The sequence below is a fragment of the Balearica regulorum genome, chromosome 27, assembly GCF_011004875.1.
Source record: "Balearica regulorum gibbericeps isolate bBalReg1 chromosome 27, bBalReg1.pri, whole genome shotgun sequence".
Taxonomy (NCBI): Eukaryota; Metazoa; Chordata; class Aves; order Gruiformes; family Gruidae; genus Balearica; species Balearica regulorum.
In genome coordinates this window covers 304840-332138 of record NC_046210.1, presented here as the reverse complement: position 1 = coordinate 332138, position 27299 = coordinate 304840, and the positions used below count along the sequence as shown (strand labels likewise).

General features: G+C 57.8%; 4 protein-coding genes across 7 annotated transcripts; 2 read left to right on the top strand and 2 right to left on the bottom strand.

Moving 5' to 3' along the window:
• Nucleotides 1-352: 352 nt before the first annotated feature.
• Nucleotides 353-26347, bottom strand: ELMOD3 (ELMO domain containing 3). Of its 3 annotated transcripts, none has more exons than XM_075736610.1 (12): nt 26344-26347; nt 6415-6437; nt 6127-6204; nt 5726-5795; nt 5361-5423; nt 4989-5128; nt 4685-4808; nt 4339-4461; nt 3347-3477; nt 2662-2738; nt 2391-2518; nt 353-1647 (listed from the first exon to the last, which is right to left on the bottom strand). In XM_075736610.1, exons 3-12 carry the CDS (start codon nt 6199-6201, stop codon nt 1448-1450), a joined length of 1131 nt encoding a protein of 376 aa, XP_075592725.1. In that variant the 5' UTR covers nt 6202-6204; nt 6415-6437; nt 26344-26347; the 3' UTR covers nt 353-1447. The 3 variants fall into 3 exon arrangements, with proteins under 3 accessions (XP_075592725.1, XP_075592726.1, XP_075592727.1); XM_075736611.1 differs by having other exon boundaries at nt 5037-5128; XM_075736612.1 differs by lacking the exons at nt 353-1647; nt 2391-2518; nt 2662-2738; nt 6415-6437; nt 26344-26347 and having other exon boundaries at nt 3082-3477; nt 6127-6253.
• On the top strand, nt 6593-14494 carry RETSAT (retinol saturase). Of its 2 annotated transcripts, XR_012832582.1 has the most exons (12): nt 6593-6872; nt 7203-7385; nt 8057-8298; nt 8624-8825; nt 9384-9581; nt 9680-9799; nt 11365-11503; nt 11678-11787; nt 12065-12231; nt 12565-12724; nt 13157-13840; nt 13882-14494. XR_012832582.1 is itself a non-coding variant. In XM_075736608.1 (11 exons), exons 1-11 carry the CDS (start codon nt 6707-6709, stop codon nt 13300-13302), a joined length of 1833 nt encoding a protein of 610 aa, XP_075592723.1. In that variant the 5' UTR covers nt 6593-6706; the 3' UTR covers nt 13303-14494. The 2 variants fall into 2 exon arrangements, 1 of the variants encoding a protein (XP_075592723.1); XM_075736608.1 differs by having other exon boundaries at nt 13157-14494.
• Nucleotides 15256-15806, top strand: LOC104639624 (caspase-8). The gene is made up of 2 exons (XM_010307756.2): nt 15256-15493; nt 15616-15806. Exons 1-2 carry the CDS (start codon nt 15292-15294, stop codon nt 15804-15806), a joined length of 393 nt encoding a protein of 130 aa, XP_010306058.2. The 5' UTR covers nt 15256-15291.
• On the bottom strand, nt 20375-26398 carry TGOLN2 (trans-golgi network protein 2). Its single transcript, XM_075736752.1, has 3 exons — nt 25103-26398; nt 24309-24392; nt 20375-23408 (listed from the first exon to the last, which is right to left on the bottom strand). The coding sequence occupies exons 1-3, from the start codon at nt 26396-26398 to the stop codon at nt 23403-23405; spliced, it is 1386 nt and encodes a 461-aa protein (XP_075592867.1). The 3' UTR covers nt 20375-23402.
• Nucleotides 26399-27299: the final 901 nt, after the last annotated feature.

Genomic DNA, 27299 nt, shown 5'->3' with positions numbered 1-27299 from the left:
CTCCCTGCCCTCCGCTGCCCCGCGCTGCCCGTGCCCGTCCCTGCCTGCTGCTGCCGGTACCGCTGCCGGTCTCTGCGCTGCCGGCGCCGCCTCCGCCGGGTTTTGACGGGGCGCGGGTGGGGGCTGAGCCGCCTCCCCCGCCCCCGGGGCGGAACCGGGCGGGGGGGGGGGGGGGGGGGACGGAGACGGGACGGACACGACGGGGCCGGGCTCCGCTCCCCCCCCCCCCATCCGAGCGGCCACACCGGGCCCGGGCCCAGCCTCTTCCAGGCCCGGAGCCCCCCCAACCCCCCCAAGACGTTTTACCCCCCCCCCAACCGCTCTACACAATAATTCAGCATCAGCAGAAAGAAAAAACCCGGCACCGGCTCCGGTTTTCCCATTTATTGGGGTGTTTTTTCAGCCGGGGGAAGCAGTTCCAGCCCCGCGGGGAAGGCGATGGCCTTTTCGGAGGGATAACGGCACCGCTGCACGGCTCCGGCGGCACGCCAGCTCCTCGCTTCCCCTGTCCAAACACACCTTTTATCTCCAGATCGGGGGGTTCGGGGCTTTTTTCTTTTTTTTTCCCCTCTTTTGAGGGCTGAAGATGTTTTTTGGAGCAGTTCTAAGGGCAGAATCCCTCTCCTCTCACCCAGCCGCAAAAAACCCCCTCAGAAGCAAATCCAAGTCTAAAATCACCATTAAGCATTTTTTCCTCCTTGTAGTAACTTATTTGGGCGCTGACAGGGCCCAGGGGAGCTGACGGGGGCTCCCCAAACCTTGAGGGATCAGCTCCCCCCCCCACTGCCCCAGCACAGGGCTGCACTGCTGCTCGTATCCCACTGCCGACACCAAATTAAGGTGCCGCAGCCTGAGCCGAGGGGTTTTAACCACCCCCCCCCCCACCCCCCGGTGCTGCCGGGGCCGTGATTTGGACCCAGGAGCCCTGTCACCGTGCCCCGGCTCTGCTCGCAGCGTCACTAAACCTTCCGGCCGGGGGTAAAGGCAGACGGGAGCCCGGATTCGGGACAGACAGATGGACTATCCCAGCCTGAGGCTGGCGGCTCATAAAAATCCACCCGCTCTGTCACGTTTTCCTCCTTCGCTTCGGGAGATTTTGGCCTGGAGAGGGTCAAAACCTGCGGCTCGCTCCAGCGGCGCTGAGCAATGCCAACACCACAGCCTGGACACTTGCGGGGCGAGAGGGGGGAAGGATGGAGCCACATTTCTGGGGATTTAGGGCAAAAAAAAAAAAAAAATCTACCCTCGACGGTGTCCCGGGCTCCTGACCGCCCCTCAGCTCGGTCCCAGACGCTTCTCGCTGCGTTTCTCAGGGCAGCGGCCGCCTCCCCTCGCTCTGCGTCCACCACCGCGACCCGCACGGCCCTTCCCGAGCCCCCGAACCGCCGGCGACGGCGGCCAGGCATCCTCCGAGAGCTGAGCTCCCTGCGGAGCGTCTCCCTCCCTCTCAGATCAGCCGGGATTCTCCTTCCAGCTCAACCCGCAGCTCACAAACGCCCGTGAAGTTGATTTCCTCGCCGGCCCGGCTGCCGTCGGCGGAGGGAGGGGACGGTGGCTGAAAGCCGTCTGCCACGGGGCTTCGGTTCACGTAGGCCTCCAGGGATTTCAGGAGCTGCTTCGGTTTCTTTTTGGCGGATAATTCCAGCTCTGGGGAGGTCAGAGGGGAAAACATGAAGATAGAGAGGGAGGTCCGGACGGTGTCGGGGATGCAGCACGCTCCCGGGGTAAGGTTTTGACCCGTATGTTATTCCCGGAGTCCCAACGTATCCCATCGGAAAGGGCAGGGTTACGTTTTGCTTGGCATGAGCCAAAACCCCCAGCCGAGCTCGGCCTCAGCCTGAGCCCCCCCCAAGTTGAAGCGGAGCCCGGCTGTGACAGCTGGACCCGGTTTTAAGAGGGAGCCATTAGCGCGGCGCATCCGAGCGGCTCTGTTGACATCAGTCTCCTCCGGAGTAAATAACCCCGCCGGTTAATTTAGTGCTCGCTGCGAAAAGCAGGCTGTCGGCGACTCCGCTTACACCCCGCGCCATAAACAGGGCTTACGCAACGGCGCCGTGTGACGTGAGCGAGCCTGGGGAGCCCGAAACGGCCCCGTTTGTCACCCACCTCGTGTCCCGCCACCAGGACACGGCACCCCTCGTCTTTAAGATTTGAGATGCAAAATGGGGGAAAAAACAAGACCCCACGGGGTACTCGGGTAGTTTAAGATTGTGGAAAAATCTCGGTGTGAAGATTAAACGACAAACGATCGGGGGCTTTCCGGGCATGACGTCCCTCGGGGTTGGGCTCAGCAGGACACGAACGTGCTGAGAACACACCGGGTTTGTGCTCTGGGCCTCGGGTTATTTTCCTCGGCTGGGAAAGGAGGGGGAAAGCGTGGGGAAACGCACCCTTCAGGAGGAAGCCGGAGTCAGCGATGGTCTTGTGCTGCCGTTTCCAGACGCGGTAGAGCTGCAGAAAGGCTGCCGCGTACAGGTCGTTGAGCACGGCGATGACTTGCTGCCTGCGGTTGCACTCCCTGAAACGGGCGGAGAGGGGCTCAGCCCAGGGAACTGCCGGGGTGGGACCCCGCTCAGCGGGAAACAGCGAGGGGTGTTGTTTGAACCCCCAAAAACCAGCCCCCAGCCCGGCTGCGGAGCTGTCGGCCGTGCCAGACCTCACCTGGAGAGTCGTTCCTCCCTCAGGGCCTGGAGGACGATGCGGGTGATGTTCACAGACATGATGCAGAAGGGGAAATTCTGTGAGAGAAGGAGCGTTACGGCAGCTCAGCTGCGGAAAGGCTCCTCTCCTGCGGCACAGATACCTCCGGCCCTTTCACGCCGCATCCGCGCAGCCCCAAACCCGTGGGATGGCGGCTGCAGGCAGGAGAACCACGTAGCAGGGTGATAACGAACCACGTAGCAGGGCGATAATTCTACGGATACAGGCTTAGATGAATGCTGTGGGTCACGCTGAAGTTATATCCAGGCTTAAACCCAACCAGATCTAAAACTAAACCGCCCAGTTTAAGGAGACAGGCTCCACTCACTCCCATTTTCATGCTGCGCTTCCTCCAGTCCTTTTAACCCACACAAGCTCAGCTCTACGCCAGGATCCCGGCAGCAAATCTCTGCTCTCCACCGGGCCGCTAAAAATCTCATTCCCACACCAACACCTAGAGCTTGGCTCCAGCCTCGGGTTGGGGCTCCTCAGCTCTTTGGGGAGCTCCCCTCTTCCGTCCTCTCACCAGCAAAAAAAAAATAATCAAGCCCTTCCGCCGAAGGGAAGGGTTTTGTGCTTCCTGTTCCCCAAGGGTTACAAAGAAATGGGCAGACACCGCCGCAGGGAAGACGGTGGAAGGACGTGCCTGGGTTTCGTGCTGGGATAAGGTGAAAATCTCCTGAGCCAGAGGCAGCGTCTGAGCGTCCATGACGAAGAACAGCATCTGCATCAAGGCCAGCATCCCTGTCCCTCGCAGGTCGGTCCCGGGATCCGCACCTGGAAGGGCAGGACGGCCCGGTGAGCGAGGGCCAGCCCGGAGTCATGCTCTGGTCACTGCCGGTGATGCCCTGAGCAGAGGAACCCCAGGGAATCACATCCCGAGGGAAAGCTTTCGGGGGATTTCCCTAATCGGAGCCAAACGGGTGCCGGCACCTCTTTGACGTGGGTGCAAACCCACGTGCCTGCTCCCGCGCCTTCTCCAGGAATGAGCAGCTTTAAGCCCGACCTACCCAGGGCACATTCAGCTGCTAAACTAACTCTAAAACCAGCTGCATCCTCCACAGGACAGCAGAGTGGGAGCCGTTCCCCTCCTGCCCAGGGTTCTCAGGCTTCATTAAAACCCGGCCTATTTAACTCACGAGTCACCCAGCCCGAGAACTCCTGCGAGGCCACACATGACACCGCTAATCACGCTGTTTTTCTCACGCAGCCGAGGCTGAAAGCAACCCGCGACACAACCTTAGCGACAGAGCCCTGACCTGCGCTTCGTTAATAAACCAGTTCTCTGGAGATGGCTCATTAGCTGCAGAGATCGTTTGCTAATGACGAGCATTAATGGCCTGGGCAAAGCGGTTACACCAACTACTTCTTGTTATGCCCACGCCAGCTGGACGCCGGCAACCGTGGCAGCAGGGACCGGTGTTTTCTGGCCAACCAGTCCAGGTGTTGGTTTAATGGTGGACTCGGTGATCGTTAAGGGTCTTTTCCAACCTTAACGATTCTAAGAAACAGCGGCAGAGACTGCGGTTGCGTGAAGGGAGAGGGAACGAGCAGCAAAACCTTTGCGCCACCTCTGGATCCCAGCTCCGGAGGAGGGAACGGGACCAGCGCGATCTCTCTCGGTAAAGTCTCTCCTACCTTGAAAGCCGAGCTCTTCCCAGTGCGCCCCGTAGCGCGGGCAGCCCAACCTGGAGCGGGTCAGCTTCTTGTAAATGGTCTGCAGGATTCTCATGTGTACTCTCTCGTTATCATCCAGACCACCTGGAGGAAAAAAAAACATACCATGGTACCCAACAACCACCCCTCGGCACCCAAAACCCACCGCTCGCTCCCCCCCAAAAAGCGAGTACATCCGTGGTGCGGAGCAAAGGAGATGGAGAACGCGTCCTTCGGGACAAGCAGCTGCCATGGGACAAGCGGGCAGAGCCCCCGCCACAGCCCGAGCGCCCCAGGAAGCTCGGGGCAGGATAAAGGGGACACTCACACTGCGCCATGGCCAGGGCCAGCTCCCGCTCTCCCTGCAGCTGCGGCTGGAGCCGGGGAGGGCCGAAGAGGAAGTGAACCAGAGCAGCCAGGCCTCGCCTGCGCACCGTCGCCCGGACCTTCTTCTGCCGAGGAGAAAACACGCGGAGAAGGGATCAGGGGATTCCCACGGGGAATTGGGGAGGAGAAGAACCCATGGGCGAGCCAGGAGGGACGGGATCGTGCGAAGAGCCAAGCTGAGGGAAGGCAGAAGGGAAAGAGGGGAGCGCCGTGCTTCTCTGGCTGCGCTCCCCTCTCCTACTTACTAAAACTACACCCCGAGAGGGGGCCAGAGCGCGGGGCCCTGCCCGTACCCTGCACTCGGAGAGGTCAGCTGTCTGGAAGTACTGCAGCGCTTCGTTGAAGGAGATTGGGGGGGCGGCAGCGAGCGATGTCCCCCCCAGCCCTGCAGGGAGGCAGAGAACAGCGTCACCCCCCTCCCAGCACGAGCCCTGCCCGCTGCTCTGGCTTCCCAGTGCCGAAACGAGCCCCCACCTTGCACCAGAGGGTGAAGACTTGGGGGGGCTGGGGGAAGGCAGCGAGTCTCCCGCCCCCTCCCTCTCCCTCCAGACGTTCAGCCCAGCTCTCTCCTCCCCCCAGCTGCACACCCACCCCGGCATCGCTGGCCTCAGCCGTACCCGACTGGATCTCTTCCAGAGCCTCCCATTCCTCCCGGGCTCGCCGCAGCTCCTCATTGCTCTCTACCAAAAGAGAGGCGCGCAGGGGGTTAGAGCGCGCTGGGAGACCCGGCGGGTGTTTGCTCCCTTCCCCCAGCGCTGCTCAGGACAGCTCGGGGCAGGATTTCCCCTTCTCTGGGGAACCCTCACCCCCCCCGAAATGCTGCGAGGTTTCTCCTTGGGAAATTTGGGAGGCAGCAAGGCGAAGGCTTTGCCGGGCAGGTTTGCCTGTGAGCCCAGCGTTGGGTTTCTCGGGCTCCCTCCCAGCTCCGCAGGCGTTTCCCCCACCAGGAGATCGATGCAAAGGAAGCAAAGGAGAAGCTTACCAGGGCCCGCGGGCTGCCCCGCTCCCCACACGAGAGCCTGCAGGAGTCCGTTCTGTCTCAAGGCTGAGATCTACGGGGGGGACAGAGAGACACAACCATCGCCCACCAGAACAGACCCGGAAAACCAACCGCTCCCCAAAATCCTGAGGTTTTCCCTCAGGGGACCGACCCCGTCCGCAGCTCGCGGGCTCAGGACCGTGCCCAGCCGGCCGGGGGGGGGGGGGTGTGAGGGGGGCTGGGCCCCCTTTGGGCACGTTACCGGCTCAGCTAACGGAAACACCGTTTTATACGGACTAAAACAAGGCGATAAAGGGGGGGGGGGGGGCGGCGTTTGACACCGGGGGGCGCTGCCCGGAGGCGGGGGGGGGGGGGGGGGGGCACGTCCAGGGCCTGACACGCACGGGGAGGGACTTGCCGGGCGGGGGGAAACGCTGCCGCTCCTCAGGCCGCTCCGAGCCCCCGGCTCCTCCGCTCATGCCCTGCGGGGAAGAACGCGGCCTCCCCCCCGCCCCGGGAGCCGCGACAGAGCCTCAGTGGCGGGGCTCAGCCCGCGGCCTACCCCTACCCGCAGCCCCGGGACGCCCCTTCCCGCCGCCCAGCTGACCCTGACCCACACCCTGACCCCCCCCGTTCCCGGCCGCCCCCCCCCCGCCCCACCGGGCCGCTCTGCCCTTTGACCGCGCGCCCACCGGAAGCGGCGGCGGCGCCTCCCGGCCCGGGACACACACCCCTCCCTCCGCCACGCAGTGCGCAGGCGCGGCCGCGCTGCATGCCGGGAGCTGTAGTCCGCCCCCCCGCCGCGCCCCTCCAGCACACGGGACTACAACGCCCGGCAGGCACCGCGCGGGGCGGCCGACGGCGGCGCCGAAGGGTCAAACCGCGGGGAACGCGGCCGCCCGCCGGGGCGGAGCGGGGCGGGGCAGCGGTACCAGCCCCCGGTCCCGTCCCCCCCCCCCCGCCCCGCCAGACCGACCCGGCGCCATGTGGCCGTACGCCCTGCTCGTCCTCGTCCTCTTCGTCCTCCTCGTCCTCGCCCGGCTCCTGCGGGGCACAGACGGCGGCCCCAGCCCCTTCGCCGCCGATACCCGGCGCCCGCCCGCCCCGCTCGTCACCGACAAGGCTGTCCGCAGGGCGGTCGTCAAGACAGGTACCGGGCTCCCCCGCTCCGCTCGCCGGCAGCTTTTACCCCCACCCACCCCTTTCCCCGGTGGGACACCCCCGTCCCTGGGCTCTGCCGGGGGGGGGGGGGGGGGGGGGGGGGGGGGCATCACCCCCGGGTGCAGCATGACCCCCCGGTGCGGCATCACCCCCCCCCCGCACAGCATCACCCCCCCAGTGCATCACCCCCCCCCCGGTGCAGCATCACCCCCCAGCACGGTTTCCGGGGTGACCTGCGGGGTACCGTGCCCGCACCCAGGGGGGTGCCACATCCCACCACTGAAGATGCCCCCCCCCCCCCTTTCCTCCCCCCCCCCAGTTTTCTCTGCAGATAAAGTCCCCGAGGGGCTCGATGCCATCGTGGTGGGCAGCGGCATCGGGGGCCTGGCTGCGGCCGCGCTGCTGGCCAAGGCGGGCAGGCGGGTGCTGGTGCTGGAGCAGCACGGGAAGCTGGGGGGCTGCTGCCACACCTTCACCGAGAAGGGCTTCGAGTTCGACACCGGTAACGGCCCCCCCACGGCATTTCGGGTCCCAAATTCAGCCCTGGCTCAAAGCAAGGAGGAGGGGGGGGGGGTGTGTGTGTGGGGGGCTCAGCCACAGGGTGAGGGGGTGCCCGCCGTGGGGATCGCACCCAAAAACCCCCGTGGGGATCCAGAGCGCCCGCCCCCAGTTACACAAGCGCTTTTTCCGCATGAGCAACGTGGTATCGCATACCTTCCCTCGCCCCAAAATCCTCCTGCGGAAGGTGCTGCCGGTCACACCCTGTCACCGTAACACCAAAAAAACCCCTAAAATTCCCCCAAATCCAGCTCAGATCCTACACGATTCCCCGTGCAGGGGATGTCATCTCGGGGCACGTCGCCCCTGCCAAACTCCTTCCAACAAGACGAAGTCCAGCTCTGTACGTCCCACGAGCTGCACGGGATTAATTATTTACAGCAATATGGGGGGGGGAGGAAATAGCAACATGTAACAAAATTCCTAAAACTTGCTTAAACCCACAACTTTCACTTAAAGCGGGAGGCAGGCGTTTCCCAACTTTTCCCTCCGTATGGAGCTGCTGGGTGAGGGTGGAGAAATAAGAGGAGGGTTCTGTATAACCCAGGGTGTGGAAATCAAACAAACAAACAAACAAAAAAAATCACCAAAATAAACCAAAAATCCACCTTCCAGGTATCCACTACGTGGGGCAGATGCAGGAGGGCTCCATCGTCCGCTTCACGGTGGACCAGCTGACGGAGGGACAGCTGGAGTGGGCTCAGCTGCCGGCCGTCTACGACACCGTGGTTTTGGGGGAACCCGGCAGCGGCAGGACGTACCGCATCTATTCGGGGAAGGAGGAATATTTCCAGGGCTTGAAGGAGCAGTTTCCCGGGGAGGAGGCTGCTATCGATGAGTTCCAGCGGCTGGTGAAGGTAGAGAGGGCTTCGGCTGCACCGCAGGGAGGGGACGGGGCGGGGAGCGTTTCGGTTCTGGTTCCTCCGTGGAGTCACACGGGGAGAGGAAATTCCCCCCGACACCCAGATACTGGACAACCGCCCAGAATAACGGCGTTGCACAACCTGCCCCCGCTCTCCTTATTCACAGCTCCCCGCGTTTAAGAGACGCCGTCACCTCTCTGTCAGCCAAGCTGTAAATTTAAGGGGAAAAAGATGCTTTTGAGCATCATCCGAGCCCAGCCCGGGGTTGTCCGCAGCCTCCCCGGCGGCGGGTGCTCAGCAACAGCCTCCCCTCCCGCAGAGCGTCAGCAGAGGGACCGTGCTGGTGGGCTTCTTGAAAATGATCCCGCGCGTGCTGGCCGGGCTGCTGTGCCGCTCGGGGCTGCTGCCGCGGCTCAGCCCCTTCTGCCGCCTGGCGTCGCGCAGCCTGAAGGAGGTGGTGGACGGTCTCACCGCCAACCCTGAGCTCAGGGCCATCTTCAGCTACATCTTCCCCACCTACGGTAGGTAGCCAGGAGGCTCCAGGGCACCGTGGAGGGGAAGTTTAACCCTTTAGAAAGAAAAATACCCGAGCAAACACCTTTTTTTCTCTGCTTTTCTAAGGGCGATAGCTGTCGCGGGTGAGGGATGCTGTGTACGGATGCTCCGCCAGCGTCCTTGTCCCCACGTCCCCGTTGCTGACCTTCATCTCCCTTCGGCTTCGTGGCGCGGCAGCGTCGTTCCTCTCGCGCACGGGAACATCTGCCCACCCTTAACCTCACGCTGGCACCCACCGCCCCGGCCTCGCCGCTACCCTTCCCCTTCCCTTCCTGCCGTCCACCCCGGGGATTTGCCCCCAGTGACTCGGCGGGTGCAGCCCAAGTTGCGAAAGCGCCAACGGGCTTTGCCGCAGCCACCCACGCCCTCCTGGCTCCTCTGGGTACCGATGACCCCTTTCTCACCCGCATCTGTCCTTCCTTACAGCGTCACGTGCAGCCGAGGACAGGGCATTTGTCATCCTAAAACACTTCGGGATAAGCCACAAAACCACAATTTGGCACCAACTCTGCCCCTTTTTTCAGGTGTGGTCCCCTCCAAGGCCAGCTTCTCCATGCACAGCATCCTGGTGAACCACTTCCTCCACGGCGCGTGGTACCCCAAAGGCGGGGCCGGGGAAATCGCCTTCCACATCATTCCCGTTATCCGAAAAACCGGAGGCAACGTGTTGGGAAAGGCGCCGGTGCAGACGATCCTGCTGGACTCCCAGGGCAAAGCCTGCGGTGAGTGCCGGCGCAGGACAGGGCACGCGCGGCTGTTCCCCGCGGCGGCGTTGTTTTTAACGGGAGCCGTTCCTCCCCGCCTCGCCTTTCCCTTCCAGGCGTGAGCGTCAAGAAAGGCCAAGATTTGGTGAATATCTTCGCTCCCGTCATCATTTCGGATGCTGGGCTCTTCAACACCTACAAACGGCTCCTGCCGGCGGAGGCGCGAGCGTTGCCTGGTAAAACACGGCACCGTCGGGTTTCAGCGGGGTTACGGCGTTAATCCCCCTGCCGGCCACACCAAAAAGCGGCTTTTTATAATTATTTCTCAGACATCAGCAAAAACCCCCGTGGCTCGTGATTCGCGGCATTCAAAACACCATCCCTGGCCATACGTTTCTTTGCAGGGTTTTTAATCGAGCCTAAATTAGTTGGCTGGAATTAGCAAATCCCAGAACCCCAGACTGGTGGGGGTTGGCAGGGACCTCTGGAGATCATCCAGTCCAACCCCCTGCCAGAGCAGGATCACCCAGAGCAGGCTGCACAGGATCACATCCAGGCGGGTTTGGAATCTCTCCGGAGAAGGAGACTCCACAACCTCTCTGGGCAGCCTGTCCCAGGGCTCGGTCACCCGCAGAGGGACGAAGTTTTTCCTCACATTCAGGTGGAACTTCCCGTGTTCCAGTTTGTGCCCGTTGCCCCTTGTCCTGTCACTGGGCACCACTGAGAAGAGTCTGGCCCCTTCCTCTAGACACCCATCCTTTAGATAGTGATAAGCGTTGATGAGATCCCCTCTCAGCCTTCTCTTCTCCAGACTAACCAGCCCAGCTCTCTCAGCCTGTCCTCATGAGGGACGCTCCAGGCCCCTCCTCATCCATGGGCTCTGCCATTCAGCTGGTTCTCAACCCACCTCACTGTCCACTCATCCAACCCCCTCTTCCTAGGCTTGCCTATGAGGATGTTATGGGAGACGGTGTCAAAAGCCTCCCTGAAGTCAAGGTAGACAACATCCACTGCTCTCCCATCATCCACCCAGCTGGTCATGCCATCATAGAAGGCCATCAGATTGGTCAGGCGTGATTTCCCCTTGGTGAATCCATGTTGACCACTCCCAATAACCTTCTCCTCCACATGCTCACTGATGACCCCCAGAGTGAACTGTTCCATCACCTGTCCAGGGATGGGGCTGAGGCTGACTGGCCTGCAGTTTCCTGGGTCCTCCTCCTTGCTGTTTTTGAAGACCAGAGTGACACTGGCTTTCCTCCGGTCCTCAGACACCTCTCCTGTTCTCCATCACCCTGGTTTGCTGCTTGATTTCCCTAAAAAACACAACATAGTGCCCCAAAACTTGTGAAAGTTGGTGAAACATCCACTTGAAGTTGGGTTTAGCACTGCCACAAAATCTCCTTGCTGCTTTGGAAGGGGCACAGTTGGGGGAAAGGGTACGCGGGCAGGCGAGAGCTTTTTGGTCAACAACACGGTCCTGGTCTACAACCATTCAATATTTGCAGAGCAGGAGTGCGTTTGAATCCAAGAAAGTCATTAAACAGAGCGAAAGCTCAAGCCAAGGGTACCCTCAAGCGTCCCCTATAGGAAATTGCAGCGCCGCTGCCTACCTTACAGTTTGCAGGAGTTGCTGTCCCACCCCTTGAGCACACACGGGATGTTTTGAGATAAATCAGTTTTACAAACCAACATGGGAGCAATGTAGATATGAGTGGGGCTCATTCTAGGAGAAGCCACTTCTCTGTAGCTGAGGATCCCAGGAAAACCTAGTTTTCCTCTTCTTCCCTCTGTATCACAGAGATCCAATCTCAGCTTCGCATGGCGACACACGGCGAAGGGGGTTTCACCGTCTTCGTAGGTCTTAATGGCTCAAAGGAAGAGCTGGGGCTGGAGCCCACCAACTACTTCATGTACCGAGGAAACGATCTAGATGAAATGTAGGTTTGGCTTCACTTTAGATGTGCTTCGTTAAACATAAGGAGATGAATTCCTGGGTGGTGACTCGGAAAACGCTCTTGGCAGATCCTCACTACATGGGGATTTGGACGTAGCGAGTATTCACAGAAAGGTTTGCATCAAAACCCACCTCAAACCCTCATATCTCTCTGCAGAATGAATCACTACCTGGCTTCTTCCAGAGAAGAAGCTGCCAAGAACATCCCTCTTCTGTTTGTCACCTGCCCGTCAGCCAAGGACCCCACCTGGGAAATGAGGCACCCAGGTAAAGGCTGAAACCCAACACAGACGTTTGGGAGCACCCTGAAAACTCTTGGTGGGTTTCGGTTTGTTTGATGACTGCAAACAAAGAGTTTCTCCCAAAATAGCCGTGGTCAAAGCTGCTGAGCAGGTTGCTCATGGAAAGTGGTCTTCAAGATCACTGGGTGAAGGATATGGGACCACAAAGACCCGGGGCCATCCCAGGTGTTTGCAGGGGGAGGGCTGGGTTTGTGGCAGCGAAATGGTGGCATGAGGGCAGCCTCAACCTTGTCCTACTGCAGGTAAATCCACGCTGGCCATTGTCACCTTCGCCAAATACGAGTGGTTTGAGGAGTGGAAGGACAAGCAGGTCAATAAGCGGGGAGATGATTACGAGGAGCTGAAGATGACTTTCGTGGATAACATCATGCAGGCTGTCTTCAAGCTCTACCCTCGTATAGAGGACAGGGTGAGGAAACTTGGGATCCTCCAGCTCCTCTCCTGGCTCCTGTCCACCCAGCCCTGTCCTGCAAACATAGGAGCTGGGGCTGGGTCAGCTGGACATGAGGTCCAGCTGGGCAGTATGGCACCAACCCATTGCCACTGCCTCCCGACCGCACATGATGCAACAAGAGGATGATGGTCCTCCAGGACCATCCCGGGACCAAACTTGGCCAGAACCACCACCCAAGGGTCTGCAAGAAAACCTGTCCTGGCCCCCACCCCACAAAAACAGCTTTCTACAGCATGAGACGCCCCACGCCACTGTGCCTACCCCACGTTGTCCTCTCCTCCCCTGCAGATCGAGTACATCTCCGGAGGAACGCCCCTCACCAACCAGCACTACATCGCCAGCCCCAAGGGGGAGATCTACGGCATCGACCACGGCATCACCCGCCTGCAACCCGAAGCCATTGCCGCCATTAGGGCACAGACCGCCGTCCCCAACCTCTACCTGACAGGTACCGCGGCCACCAGCCAGGCACCAGGTTCTCAGATGAGGACACCTCTGGGGAAGGAGGATATGGGGGGGGGGGGGAACAAACACCCTTCGATCCTGCAGTGATGCGTCGCGGTGTGATAGAGGAGCTGCTGGAGCACGTCAAAGTGGAGTTGCGTGGTCCCAACAGGAGGAGGAAAGGGTCGTGCCTCCTCCAGCTCCTGGACGTGGTGTCCCTGCCCAGTGCCCATTTATTTTAGCTGGGCAGGATGAGGCCCTTTCCCTGCTGGGGAGGGAGATGGGGTCAAAAAGGGAGAGGTGGTGTGGGTTCAAAGCCATGGGCTGGTGTGGGGGAAGGCGGTCGGGGATGGTGATGCCCCGTGGGGGACGGAGAGCACGGGCTGCTCAGCAGGGACCACGGCCGCTGCCATCGCCACCTCCTGCTCTCTTCCAGGGCAGGATTTGTGCATGGGAGGCTTCATGGGAGCCCTGCAAGGAGCCCTCATCTGTGCCAGCGCCGTCCTCAAGCGCAACCTCTACATTGACGTGGCACAGCTGAAAAAGCGCACACAGGCCACCAACACCAAGAAGGGAGACTAACGCCTGCTGTCCCACCGGGCAGGACCCCCCTTCCCCTCCCAGCCCACCAGATCACCGCGGTACCTTATTTTCTGCTGTAAAACACCCGTAGTTCATCCTTCTCTAACGCAAAGCCAAAGGTCACAGCCCAGGAAAACGCCATTCCCAGTTTCCAGCCAGCTTGCCTTGGACCTTACCCACCTAGAGCTCACCTCCTCCCACCACAACATCCACCGCTGATCCCCGGCCACCCCTTTTGAGGGCAAAACCCTTCTCCCAGCATAGGGAAGAGGGGCTCCAAGAGAGAGGAGTCAAGGCAATCCCAAAAACCAGGCTGCACCAGAGCGCACAAAACCCAACAGCTTCCACCAGCAACACGTGGGGTCGCTTGATCCCCCACTGGCATCCGACAGCCGCCTGGACCATCGGATGAGCATCAACCTTCACCTGCATCGCCCAGACCCACTGGGTCAAGGGGAGCGAGCCCCACGGGGACGCTTTTCCCTTTTCAGACGGCAACTTTGGCACCAAGTTGGGCTCACAAAGCTTCAGCGGGCTCGTAAAGCTCCGCACGGGACTTGGCAGCCCTGGGGGTGACAGAGGCAGCAGCTCCTCTCCGAGATGGGACCGTGCACGGGCTTGTCCGGGCAGCGTCAGGCAGGTTTTGTAAAGCCCCACCAGCCACTGGACGGGCACCGGCTGCGTTTAAGCAAGAGGAAATCATGCCAAGCTAAGCCCCGTTGCTGCATTTTAATGAAGACGCCCAGGAAAGGCTCATGGACACTGGCCTTTGGGAAAGAGCCGGCTCCTGGCTCAAACGGGGTGGTGGAGTGAGCGGGGCCTTCTGGCATGCCAAGGCCAAGCGGGATTGATTTAAGCCTGGTTTAAAGCTATTTAAGAGCAACGGCGCTTGCTAGCTGTATGGTGCTATAAATGCCGTGCCTAGATGCGGTGGTGTAGCAGGACCGGTGTGCTCTGCAGCAATGCAGCCCCTTGACCCTGCGACGCTACCGATATTTTGGTGCTGCTCTACCCCCCTCCCATCACCCAGAGATGTGCGATGCCGCAAACACCCACTCCTTTAGCAATAAAAATAAGCTTAGCCTTTCTGTCTGCTGGGAAAAGCTTGGGAAGACAATCAAAGCCCTCCGGGCCTTCCCTGGGGAAGGGAAGCACATGAGACCATAAATAAATAAAATCATCATCACCACCACCATCTCGTGATTTCGCGCCTTGTGACGTGGGATCAGCAGGGCTGGGGTTAGCACGGCGCAGGAGGGCTGCTTTTCGACACTCCAGGTTGGCAAGTTTGGGAAGGGAAGGAGAAGGGATGCAGCAAAGACCCATCCTCAGGAGTGTGTGGCTGGGGGTCGTCCTGCACCAGCACAGACTGCTTTTGGGGAGGAATAATCACGCACGTGCCATAAATGGGTCAAATCGGCCTCCCCGGGAGCGGGAAGGGTTAGGCAATAAGCTACGCTGGCTGAAAAGCCCTGCTAGGAACGGGAATGGCCAACGATGGGAAGCAGGACCTGCTGGGCTCTTTGGGGGGAATAAAGGCAGGGAGGGGTTGCCCGGCTGCTCCTGGGGTTTCCTGCAACACCGGCATTTCCATCCCCCAGCCTTCTCCAACTCCCCACCGTCCCCTTGGAGAAAAAAAACTGGTTTTTTTTCCCCTGGTTCCCCGCTCCCCACAGATGCCCCACGTGCTCCAGCCCAGCCCTCCGGCAGCCGGCAATGCCCGCTGAGCCCAGGGGCGAGCCACAGCTCTCTCCTGCCCCCGTGACTCATGCCCAGGTGCCATCTCGCTCCCTCGGCAGGTGACAGGGCATTGTCGTGCCTTGCCCTTGACAATCAGCCACACTGGTGCTGAGTCAGCCAGCGGAGCAGGATACGCTCTCCTGGACTTCCCGAAGGAGCACTCGGGGCTCACCCCAAGACAAGCCCGAGCTCCCTGCCGGCACAGTGGGGGTTTGGAGACCACGTACCCATCCGAGGGGACGTCCCAGCATGTCCCAGGCAAGGCAAAACCGGGCTCTCATCATCGTCAACACCGATTTCTGCAGCAGCAACAGCGATGGGGCGTTCGGGACCCGGAGAGGAGCCAAGAGAGAAGCGGAGAAACTTTCCAAGACACTCTCACGCCTCAACTACAAGGTGAAGCTGATGCATAACAAGACAGCCAAGGAAATAGAGGACCTTTACCAGGAAGGTACGCAACCCTGCCACCCCTAAACCCCCTCCTCGTCTGCCCCCCAGCCCAGCTCCCTCCCATTTCCCACCCTTCAGACCGAGTCGGTGCCCGAAGGCATCGGTGTGGCCATGCCGTTGCAGAGTGCTGCTGCGAGCACGGGGAGTACTTTGTGAGCATCATCTCCAGCCACGGAAAGGAGGGCGTCATATTCGGTTATGACTCGGAGCCGGTTAAGCTGACCCGGATTTTCCAGATTTTATCCTCAGAAAAGTGCCCGGTGCTCAGTAAAATACCCAAAATCTTCTTTATCCAGGTAACAGCCGCCAGATGATAACCTCATCCCTTTTTTGCTAAGTTTGTACAGAATTAGACCGGCAAAAACACGAGGCTTAAGGTTGCTGCCGGTGTAAGCCTGTTTGAATTGTGGATTTTGCTACATCCACGAGAGCTCGATCCTTTCATCACTCCCCAGCTTCCCACCACACCTCTCTCATCCCTCTTTTTTCATGCTTTCACCAATTTTGAGGTTTCTTTGCTCACTGAAAACACTCCTCTCCCAGCCTGTTGACACCCATACACATGTTCCTTCTTGGGAAACAGCCCCAGTCTTTTCCCAGTGTCTCCAGACAGGAACATTTCTCCCGGTGGTTTGCGCTTGGGCTGAAACCAAATTGTTTGCCATGATATGTGACGTTACGGGGATCAAATATTCCTCCTGGACACCACTGGGATATAGATGAATTGGTAAAACCTGCCTTCAGATCCCATCACCGTCACATTTGGGCACAGCGAACTCCTGGGGTAGGGCTGGGAGAAGCCCAGTTGTGAAGTGGTGATGCATCAGGGGGGAAAAAAAAAAAATTTAAGCCCACAGCTGGATCCCAAGCAGTGAAGCAAGGGCAGCATGAACGTGCTCTTGCAGGAAAGGAGCCCTGGAAGCATGTTTTAATGCTGAGCCGACAGGGAGGATCAGACCACTGAGCAAACAAATAATCCAGCAACTGGACGGATACCAGCAGATAACGTGAGCTCTGCAACCATTATGCAAATATACAGAAAACTTTTCACCAGAAAGCAAGTATAAATCACTCACGGCGTTCATTTCCTTCTGGTAAAAGGCTTGGCCGCTGTTCCGGGAGCGGTGACAGCTGGGGATCTCTCTCAGGCCAACAAACCCAGAGGCTGCTCTGTGCACCTCGATCAGTGGGCAAAGCTCGTCCTTGCAGAGCAAACGCCGCAGGGCTGAGGGTGCCAGAGCCTGGGCTGCGTCCCCTCGGCATCACCACGGCTCTCAGCAGCCTCCGTCCACCTCTCCGGGCTGTTCAGCACCAGGGTGTTGCAACCCCTTCACAGGCATCTCTGTGGGCCGCGTCCCGAGCGAGGATTTACTGCTGGCATTTGGCAGGGAGTTTGGATGGGGAGAGGTGAGGGGACGCTCCGATCTCCCTTAATCCTGGGACACGTCCACCGCTGCCGCTCGGTCTGGTCCCAACCGACACGTTCCGGCAGAGGTGGCTCCGGGTAGGGTGAAACGTGCCCTTGCAGCAGCCTCAGCCGCCCCAGTGCCCCTCCAACGCCTTCCAACACCAGCCCGGTGCTCCGTCCCTGCAAGAAAGACCAAACCACACAGAATAAAGGACCGTGCAGGTGCCTGCGGGCTGCGCTCCAAGGGGAATCTCCACCAGCCCTTTCCCAAAGGACTTTGCATTTCCAGGTGTATTTCTGGGTTTGCAGGTGCAGCACCACATTTACCGCAGAGGGGTAAATGCAAAGAGAAAGGGAACCAGGCTCATGAGAAGTGTGCAGGGAAGAGAGGAGGGAGCCCCGTCCCCAGGCTCGTTGGGAGGAGAGGCTTGGCCAAGCAACGGATGAGAAGGGAAGAGAATGGAGAGGGAGAGGAATCCTGGGGCTGTAGGACTTGGGGAACGGGAGCTGCTCTGCACCACAGGGCGGGTTGCAGGCTCAGCTTACAGGAGGTTCGGGTCCACAGGGAGCCCCCAAAGACCCCAGAAGTTTTAGGCTCACCCCAGGGAGAGTGGGAGCAGGGAGAAGCTCGTGACAGCCGTTCTGCCCGCAGGCTTGCCGGGGGCAAGAATTCGACCGGGGGGTGGTTGTGGAGTGTGACAGCAGGGAGCCTGAGCCAGACTGCCTCTCGGACTACGTCTCCATCCCTCCCCAAACCGTCGTGATGTTCGCCTGCAGCCCAGGTAAGGGACAGCCCCCTCCAGTGACATTTCTCTCAAAAACCCCACCAGCACGGGGCCATGGCGCAGCCAACATCGTTCTCCTTCCTTTGCACTCCGCAGGCTACGTGGCCTTCCTCAACATCTTCGGATCCATGTTCCTCCAGGCCCTGCTCAAGGTCCTGGAGGGAGAGGAACGTCACCTGGCCCTCAACCGCCTCATGACCCGCATTAACTGGCACGTGGCCTTTTGCTGCCAGGCCAGGGGCACCTACGAGGGATGCAAAGAGATGCCCTGCTTCGTCACCAACCTGCTGCAGGAGGTCTTCCCCTTCTCCGCACCCATTGTGGAGGCAGCGGACGGTGTTTGAGAGCAGCCAGCTCTGCAGAAAAGCCTGAGGGGCCAAGAGCAGCAGCTTGGTTGCAAGAAGTTCCCCATCACGCATGGAGAAAACAGGACAAGTTACAAGAAAACTAACAGAAAATCCCTCAGGAAAGGTGAGCGGTTCAGCTGGGGATGTGCCGGAGCTACCCAGGGGGAGATTTTAACAAGCCAAGCGCAGCCAGGGCAAATCTTACCACGGGACCTTCCGCAGAGCGGAAAGATCTGATTTAAGCACACGACGGCGCTGCGACACCCAAATACCCTACAGCAGCAGCCCCATGCCACGGCTACCCGCAGCTCTGGAGCGGGACGTAAACCCGCTTCTCCCCAATTTTCTTACACCAAAAGCTGCAACCTTCCAAATGCAAATCTCACCCATTTTGGTTTTTTATTAAACTAAACAAATCTGCACAGGCCACCGACTTTTGTCTTACAGAGGCAAAGCTGATGTGTTTACTTGGCTGGTGCCCTACCCACAAGGAAAATACCACTGCCCCAGTGTAAAGATCACCTCATGTTCGAGCTGTTTGTTCACGAGGCTGTTTAAAAAAATAATACTAAAAAACAATACTAAAATACAGGGTGGTTGGCAGGATTTGCGGGTCGGTGGGTTAACTTGGGGCCTGGAGAGGAGGTCAGGAAGTGGATTTAGGAGCGTTTGCTCAGGGTAGTTCTCAGAGTTCCCGATGAATAAATGGGTCTTTGTGAGTTTCCTTCATACGTCAGCAAGGGGAGAGGGGAAATGCTCCGGCCGGGATGTGAGCAGAGAGGAGGGACGGGACACCTCACGGACCTGATGTTTCTGCTCAAGGTCCTCCCCTGCCGTTGTCTGTTTGGTACCAAGAATAAGCACAAAAGCCACGTCAATAAAAACACCTGAACGGCTCCTGCGGGGGATGCAGGGACATCCCCGCTCTGCGTCACGGGGGACCAGGCCTCAGACGGCCGCAAGAGGAGGGAGGGGTGGGAGGGGTGAAGACCTCCACCAAAGCGTGCCAAGTTTCACCCCGCACTCACGCACGAAGCTCAGGCATTAAACCGCCACCGCCTCTGCCCCAGGGGCCTCTCGGATAAACTCTGGTATTTCTCAGCGTAGCCCCAAGCAATTCAGCTCCGATAAGCAGAGCCCAACCCAGCTGGCAGATAATTTTCCTTTCATTTAGAATTTTTTCCACTCCTGGACTTTGCCACCCTGACACAACCCACGCTCAGCACTCACCGTGTCCTGGCACGCGTGACGGGATGCTCACGCCGCTGCTTCTCTCCCTTGAGGGACCTGCAGGGTTGCTCCTTCCCCACTGCGTTCGCTCTACCTGTAGGAATAAAATAGTTTTGAGCACTCTCAAATCAGGGTGGAAGCGGGCAAGGGGTTCAAAGAGCTCTGGGAACACAATTCAGTTCTTGTTTCTTCGAGAAATCACCCTAAAGACACGCAGCAGAGCGGAGCTTTGCTCTCCTCAGGGAAAGACTTGGACGAGCGCTGAATCCGACAACCCCACGCGCAGATGAACGGCGAGTTTTCATTTTAATCTCCCACTTCCACCGTTTTTCCCTCCCCCAAGCTCTCAGCAACCCCCTCAACAGGACAACAAGTGGCCCTCCCTTTTTCCTAGCCCATCCTCTGCACTCACTGCCAGGCAGCTGGTGTCCAGCCAAGTCGGAGGAGAGTGCAGGAGGGTGGATTTTCTCCTTTTTAGGGAAAAAGCGGGGGGAAAGCAGAAAGTTTCTTCCATTTTACTGCAGGAAGCAGCAGCAGACGCTACCCAGAAGTGCCCTCACGTTGATCATGGTGCCTTCTCTTCCCCCTGCCACGGCTGGTCAGGCAGCAGCATCCCACGCAGGCTGCTCTCGCCGTGGGGTAACAGCGCCGGTACCGCTGGGCTCTCTCCTTCCCAGTCTCTGCCGCTGAGAGAAGACAGGCTGTACTGGGACGCAGGCTGCGTCCTGCTCGGAGCCTCCCTGGGGGTGAAAGAAGAAAATACGAGAGGAGAGATCCCCAGCTGAGCTCTGTTAAAAGCAGTTTATCTTATGTCTGAAAACCCCGCTTACGACCACGTACGAAGGTACCGAGTCGCTCAAGGGGAACGGGATTGCCGATACAGGGTGAAGCCGACTGGAAACTTTTCAAATCCGCTCTTGGCTGAAACCTGTCTCGGCTCCTTCCGGCTGCAGGGTTAGTTGGTCACGAGTTTGCACGTGCAAATTGAGCAGACAAAGCTTTTTTTTTTGTTACCCAAAGAGGAACTAACCTGCACCGTTGTTGCCAGGTTTCAAAGGAGACCATGCAAAGAACACAAAAAAAAAAAAAAAAAAGAGGTGACATCTCAGTGCTTTTTTTTTTTTTAAATCCATTTATTGACTTTACCGCACAGAAAAAAAAAAGTACAAAGAAATATAAAAATTCTGATCCTTCAAAGCAAGTTGCATTTCACTGCAGCAGAAAACAAACCATTTGCTGATTCAAACCGACAAGGCAGCTGGCCTAAAAGTAGTAACATTTGGCAAAAAACCCAATGTACCAACAGATACCATCCGTTCAAAAACGTGCTGTGTCCAAAGGGAAGAGGTTATGTGCACCTTGACCCGTTTGAAACACATTGCATAAATTTAAATACCATAAAAATCAACTGTGGGGTAGGAGGAGATTTAGGGAGGAGTCCCCCCGATTTAGCCTGGCGCGAGCTCTGCGCTTCCTGGGCACCAAGCAAACCAACAGCTCCCGCCGGGATGTGGTACATCCTCGTTAACCTGACAAACGAGCTCACGCTCGGTCCAACCTGACGATCGAGACAGTCGAGGTATGACCGAGGGTCCCGCTCTCACTCGGGACTCTGGCGCTTTGGCTTGCCGTGAATAACTAACTGCCTGGGTGGGATTTCCAACACAACGCAGAATGGCGGAGGATGGAAAGTCATCTGAAAAAGCTGGTGGGATAGAAAAGCAAGCAGACGGTGGGGAAGAAAAAAAAAATAGCCTTTGTGAAATATTTTTCAATTTAAAAAAAAAAAACGGACAAAGCAGGAAAACAGCACGCGTGCTCTTCAAATTCAGGAAGGAGCAGCTCGGCAGCGCACGGTGTTTCACATGTCAGAGTACGGTTTCTTCCCCCCCACTGTCATTAGACAAAAGCTGCCACCTCCCACCCCGCATCCTGTCCATAAATCAGCGAGCCCCTGACTTATCCTATGGGATCTCTGAAACAGCGGAGTCTTGTTGCAGGAGTTCCCACCCTTTTCAGAAGGCACATTTCCCCCCAGGGTTGTGTTCCCAGACTCGTTTTCCTTTCTCTTCCCTCCACCTCACACTCCCGTTCTCTAAAATAGCTTCTGAAAGTACTTTTAGAATCAGAAAAGTTTACTACGGAAAGCTTGAAAGCTATTTAAAGCCAAGAGGGACTTTCTTCCGCTCTTTGTGCTTGCTAACAGCCAGGGGAAAAAAAAAAAAAAAAAGAAAAAGAAAAAAAAAGAGGATTTTTCTTTTATTCTTTTAGGAGAGGGTCAAGCCCCTTCTCCCCTCTTACACGGCAAATGAGCCATTAGGAAGAAAAATAAAACACAGCTGTAGCTTTCATGTCCAGACAAGGAAATGTCTTTGCCCTTGTCAAATGTGACTATCTTTAGCAGCCACAGGGCAGATTACCAATTATTCACAACCTCGGGAAGGCCGGAAAAAGGCCGGCCTCATCCCATGAGTCGCTTTCGCAGCCAGCTGGAGGGAAGTTAATCCGACCGCGATTCTTCCTGTGCAGTCGGCCAGTGCACGGAGAGGGTGACTCACGTACGGCTGGCACCAGCTTCGGGCGCAGACGGGTACCTGTGCAAAGAGCTCTAGATGCCTCATACCCATTTTTTTTTACACCCGTATTGGAAAAAACAAAAGCATGAGCCAGGCAGGCACTTCATGCCCTCTTCAGAAACGTCCCATCTCAAACAAACATCTTTGGAGTTGAACTACAAAAATAAAACCAACTTTGCAGCTGTAACTTGTGAATCACCGTGTTTTGCAGCCTTAAATACAAGCAGAACATCCCAGGCCTTCGTGTAAGTGCTCACAGTAATACCAAAGTGACATTTGGCTACACAAAACCTCCGAAGCCGGGCCCGGCAGAGCCTAGGAGGAGCGGGGAAGAGGTTGTGCCAGCGATACCACAAGCCCTTTCACACGCTGGTCGCCTGCTCCGGAGGAGACCCCAGGGAGAAGACGTCCCGTGGTGACGCGCAGGCAGAAGAGACAGCGCCACAACCATTTCCCAAGGCGCTTGGCGCTCCGCAGGCACGGCGCTGCCCAGGGGACGAGCAGCCACCTCGGCTCTCAACCGGGCAAGAAAGCGGCACTTCTCCAGGAAGAGCTGGTAGCCAGCTCCACAGCCGATGGAGGCTGACTGCTCCAGGGCCTCAATACGGCATTTTTGAGGAAGAAACCTGAAGGGCGGCAAGTTTCATTCATCCCAAACGCTTCAGGATTACCGTACATTTTACGTTACCACGTAACTACGTTTTACAAGGGGGAGGAAAGCAATCTTCCCAGGAAAAGTCTGCTACAACTCTGCCGCGACAATTTGGCACGAAGCTTTTCTACGCCTAACCTGCCCTCCTTCACATCAAACCGCAACCATCGCCTTTAGTGCAAACACCCGAACGCCGGGGATCGTGAGGGAAAAGACCCGCGCGGAGCAGAAGATGTGCGTGAGGAAGTTTAAGCTACAACCCAGGGGTCAAGGACAGCTCCAGCGTTTCCAAAGATGAGCACGAAAGAGAGAATCTAGATGATAAACTCTAACGACGTCTTCGTCACAAAGAGGAAAAAAAATCGAATCAGAGTCCTTGGCGGATCATTTCCAAAGGAGTGCAATCGGTCACGCTCCGAACTTTAGCGTCCAAATACAATGGACAGAGGAGGAGAACGTCTGTCTCTCAAGCAAGACTGTGCTGGTTACAAAGGCAGCTCTATGACTCGGGAAGGGGAAGAGTCAGATGGCTCATTTCGCAGGCAGATATTTTTTTTTCCCTCCAAAAGGAGACGTCAGTACAGTAGATGGCAAATTCCATTTCATTTGGACACAAAAGTTCTGTCAAATGCTGGGGACCGGCTTCTCCCGGGTTGCAGGCGAGAAGCCAGACGCCCAACCGGAAAACGGGTTCATCGTCAGGGAAAGAGAAACGCATTTCGAGGAAGTGGGAGGTTTAACGTTACCAAGGTGCAGGTGCAAAACGAAAAGCATTTCCTCGTCTTCCTCTTGTCTGAAACCTGAACACGGCAGCAGAGCTACAACTCGGAGCGCTACAGCAGGGGAGTTGGTGGGCATCCCAGCGTTCCCGTTGCCAGCCGTTGTTATTCCACTGACCATCTGAGGAGGAATCTATATCTGGGAAGGCAAAAAAGAATTCGGTTCAAACAATTTGAAAGCTCAGCGTTGCTTTTCTAGTCTGACAAAGCATTGGGGAGCTGAGTGTCTCTGATGAGCTTTCAAATAAAAACCAAGCTCTAACTGCGCCTCAGGGACAAGTCCGGGAATTCCTGGCAAGGGAAACAAATTCCCAAAATATTGGGGAGACTAAACAGGGACTGGAAGATCATCTGGGTAGCACTCAGATGGCTTTCCCAGCAAGACATGGCTGCAATTCAGGGAGAGACCTGAGCTCCACTCCCGACGGTGCACTGCACTGTTGCAGAGCCGACGACGAGCTGGCTGACGCTGCCTGGAGTTTTCCACGCAAAATCCCTAACGGCGTTTGAAAACGGCCATCGTCACGGTCCCCCAAACGCTGACGGCCTTCTGAAAGACTAAGTTTCAGCCGAACTTCTTCAGCTTTTAAAATTTTTTTCTTTCCTTGTCTCCTCCTCTTCCCATTGCAGAAAATAACTACAGACACACCTGACTTCAAGGACAGCAGGTGAAAAAAAAGTTTCAAGGGGAAGAAGGAAGACTTTTCCCCAAATCCTACCCTTTGAAGAAGTCATTCGAGTCAGTGACAAACTATTCTTAAGCACACCGGAGCTCAAGACTCACGAACTCCTGCTCTGCATTAGCTCTGCCATTGTCTTCCAGCATTATTGCTTCCACTTTCTGGCAAAACCCTGTTTCCAGACCAAGAGTGGGGGTTTTTTGCTAAAAAAATCTACTTTCCGATACCAACCAAGCGACCATTTCTCAACGTGAAAAGCCAATATATCACATTTCCGGCACGCACCAGGCACCGCAGCCCCTTCTCCCAGCCTGCCCACCTCCCGGCGTGAGGCAGTGCCTGTTTCAGGTAGATCTCACCTTTTGATCCAGTCTCTGATAATCGCCAGATTTAGGCCGTCGACCACTTTTCGATCTTTTCCCTTCCAGAGCAAAAGCAATGATCTTTGGAGAGAGAAATGGGAACATGGTGAGCGGGACAGAAGCGACCGAATAAACTTTTTCTGACTTCAAGCAGAGGCGCTGTCTAACGGGCCAAAGACCAGCTTCACTTCCCTCCTCCTAGTGACCATATTTCATTTGAAAAAGCACTTGAAACAACTAAAAGTCAATATTTAAACCCAGCTGAGATCAAAAGCAGGTGATAATGAAGTTTGCCTAACATGCAGAAAACAAGAAGAATTTGTTTTCATTCTCCTACCTCAAAAATAGCTTTACAGGAGGGAAAAAAAAACCAGCAAAAGATAATTACATCATTTGAGCTGCATCCCCCCCCATGCAAGACAACCCGCTACAGAAAACTCATTGTCAGCGAGAAAACGCAGTGTAACTTCATAGCTCTTTTCCTTTTCACCTCTCTCAGCTGAAAATAACCACCAGAGCTGAGGCCACCCAGTTTCTGCAGAGATCCGACCCCCTTCCAAGTTACAACACCCCCTCTGCTCCTCCCAAAGCCGTTGGGACCGAGGCTCGACTTAACGTTAACCAAACCCACGCCACGCAGCAGGTATTGGCGAGAAACAAAAGTCAAGGCAAGGGGAACGGTCATCAACCGAGCAGGTCCCAGTCTGCAGCGGTGACCGGCGAGAGGAAAGGAAGCTCCCAAACCGCAGGGGAGATGTCGAGAGAACTGGGTAAGGAGCACAGCTGCTCACCTTGCGCTTGTTGTGATACGCTACGTATAAGGCGGCAACGATAATAGCTGTGGTGACCAGATAGGCGAAGAAGTGGCTGCTCTCCGACTGGTCCCTGGGGGAAGAAGGAACGCTCTTCTCTCTCTCCTTATTTGAGGAGGAGGCATTGCTGCCATCTTTAGCCCTTTCATCCTTCTCCTCTCTGGAGCCACCCTCATCTTCGGAAAAGCTGTCGCCCACAGCAGCAGAGGAAGTTGATTGTGGCGATACATTTTTATCTCTCGACGAGTCCATTTGATTACCCTGGTTCTTGGTCTGGTTATCGCCGTTACTGCCCGAGTTCTTGGTCTGGTTATCGCCGTTACTGCCCGAGTTCTCATCCTGGTTCTTGCCCTTGTTCTGGTTCTCACTGTTGTTGTCCTGGTGGTTGTCCCGGTTCTCGGTGTTGCTCTCCTGGTGGTTGTCCCGGTTCTCGGTGTTGCTCTCCTGGTGGTTGTCCCGGTTCTCGGTGTTGCTCTCCTGGTGGTTGTCCCGGTTCTCGGTGTTGCTCTCCTGGTGGTTGTCCCGGTTCTCGGTGTTGCTCTCCTGGCGGTTGCCATTGTCATCCTGGTGGTCGCTGTTGCCATTGCTGTCCTGGTGGTTTTTCCAGTTCTTGTCATTGCTGTCTGGGTTCTTGTTGTCCTTGTCCTGGTTTGTGTTGTTGTTGCCCTGGTTGTTGCTGCTATCCTGCTTGTCCTTGTCCTGGCTGTCCTGGTTGTGGTCCTCGTTCTTCTTGTCGCTATCCTGCTTGTCCTTGTCACTGCTGTCCTGCTTGTGGTCCTCGTTCTTCTTGTCGCTATCCTGCTTGTGGTCCTCGTTCTTCTTGTCGCTATCCTGCTTGTCCTTGTCACTGCTGTCCTGCTTGTGGTCCTCATTCTTCTTCTCGCTATCCTGCTTGTCTTTGTCACTGCTGTCCTGGTTGCCACCGCCCTGGTTATCGGGGCTGCCACCGCCCTGGTTATCAGGGCTGTTACTCTGCTCGCTGGTCTCCTTACCAGCGCCACCATTTTGTTGGTCAGTCTGGTGACCTGTGTCGTTGCCTTGGCCGCCCTGGCCATCAATCTGCTGCTTCATGCTGCTACTGTTGCCAGACGTATCCGTGCTGCGCTGGTTTGGTCTGTTACTCGTTTCAGAATGCTTCTCTTCATTCTTTTTGGATTCATCTGGCTGCTCGTTCCCTTTGGACCCCTGGACAGATCCCCCACCGCCTGCCGAAGTGCCGGAGCCCGTCCGCTCTGTCCTCTGCACCTCATCTGCCACCAAACACACAGAGGTCATGGTCCCCACCTGGCTCGCACAGCTCCCCCGCCAACGCGGCCCCTCCGCTGCCAAAAGCGGAAGGAAACTCCCCGGGCGGGAGCCGGCAGGGCGGAACCGCGGGGGGCACACGGGACACGCACAAACCCGGCGGCAGGGCCCACCCCGACCCAAGCGCCCGTGTCAGACCCGCCCCGCACGGCAAGCGCTGCCCCGGCTTCGCTACTGCCCGTGCCCGGCACTGCCGAGCGCCCAGCCCACCCCTCCCCCTCAGCGACCTCACCCCGGGGCCCCCCGGCCGCGGCCCTCCCCGCCGGCTCCGCCCAGCACCCCCGCCCCGGGCCCCCTGCCCTCCCCCTGGGGCCACAGCCCCCTCTCACAGCCTTCCCCCACCCCGGGGCCCATCCCAGCCGCCCTCCGCCGGCCTCTCACCCTGGGCCCGGGCGGCGGCGCAGAGCGCCAGGAGCAGCAGGAGCAGCCGCAGCGGCATGGCGGCCCGAACGAAACGGCCCGCTGCGCCACCGGCCGGCTTCCGCTTCCGCTTCCGGAAAGACAGGTGCTACTTCCGGGAGGAGATCTCGCGAGAGCGGGGAGGCGGTGGGCGGGAACGAGAACGGTCGCGCGGGGGTGGGGGAGTGAGAGACAAGGGAAGGGGCGGGGCTGAGGGGATTGGGGCGGGGCTTGAGGGGATTGGGGCGGGGCTTGGGTAGAACGGGGGCGGGGCTTGCTAAGCCGCTGAGGGGCGGGGCTTGTGGCGAGACAGGGGCGGGGTTAGGGAGGGAGAGGCGGGGCCTGTGGGAATTGGGGCGTGGCTTGTGGGGAATCGGGGTGGGGCTTAGGGAGAAGGCGGGCATTGCTCAAATTGGGTGGGGTTATGCAAATGAAGGGCGGGGCTTAACGGTCCCTGGCACGTGGCAGCCCC

Excerpts from the sequence above, each read along its gene's own strand:
- TGOLN2 (XM_075736752.1), bottom strand. The coding sequence starts at position 26,398 with ATGACCTCTGTGTGTTTGGTGGCAGATGAGGTGCAGAGGACAGAGCGG. Across the intron at positions 24,393-25,102 it reads CGTATCACAACAAGCGCAAG|ATCATTGCTTTTGCTCTGGA; the intron begins GTGAGCAGCTGT and ends CTCTCTCCAAAG.
- LOC104639624 (XM_010307756.2), top strand. The coding sequence starts at position 15,292 with ATGTCCCAGGCAAGGCAAAACCGGGCTCTCATCATCGTCAACACCGAT. Across the intron at positions 15,494-15,615 it reads AGAGGACCTTTACCAGGAAG|AGTGCTGCTGCGAGCACGGG; the intron begins GTACGCAACCCT and ends ATGCCGTTGCAG.
- ELMOD3 (XM_075736610.1), bottom strand. The coding sequence starts at position 6,201 with ATGAGCGGAGGAGCCGGGGGCTCGGAGCGGCCTGAGGAGCGGCAGCGT. Across the intron at positions 5,129-5,360 it reads TCTGGAAGAGATCCAGTCGG|GGCTGGGGGGGACATCGCTC; the intron begins GTACGGCTGAGG and ends GCCTCCCTGCAG. Across the intron at positions 1,648-2,390 it reads CTCCGGCTTCCTCCTGAAGG|AGCTGGAATTATCCGCCAAA; the intron begins GTGCGTTTCCCC and ends TGACCTCCCCAG.
- RETSAT (XM_075736608.1), top strand. The coding sequence starts at position 6,707 with ATGTGGCCGTACGCCCTGCTCGTCCTCGTCCTCTTCGTCCTCCTCGTC. Across the intron at positions 9,582-9,679 it reads CTCCCAGGGCAAAGCCTGCG|GCGTGAGCGTCAAGAAAGGC; the intron begins GTGAGTGCCGGC and ends TTTCCCTTCCAG. Across the intron at positions 9,800-11,364 it reads GGAGGCGCGAGCGTTGCCTG|AGATCCAATCTCAGCTTCGC; the intron begins GTAAAACACGGC and ends TCTGTATCACAG.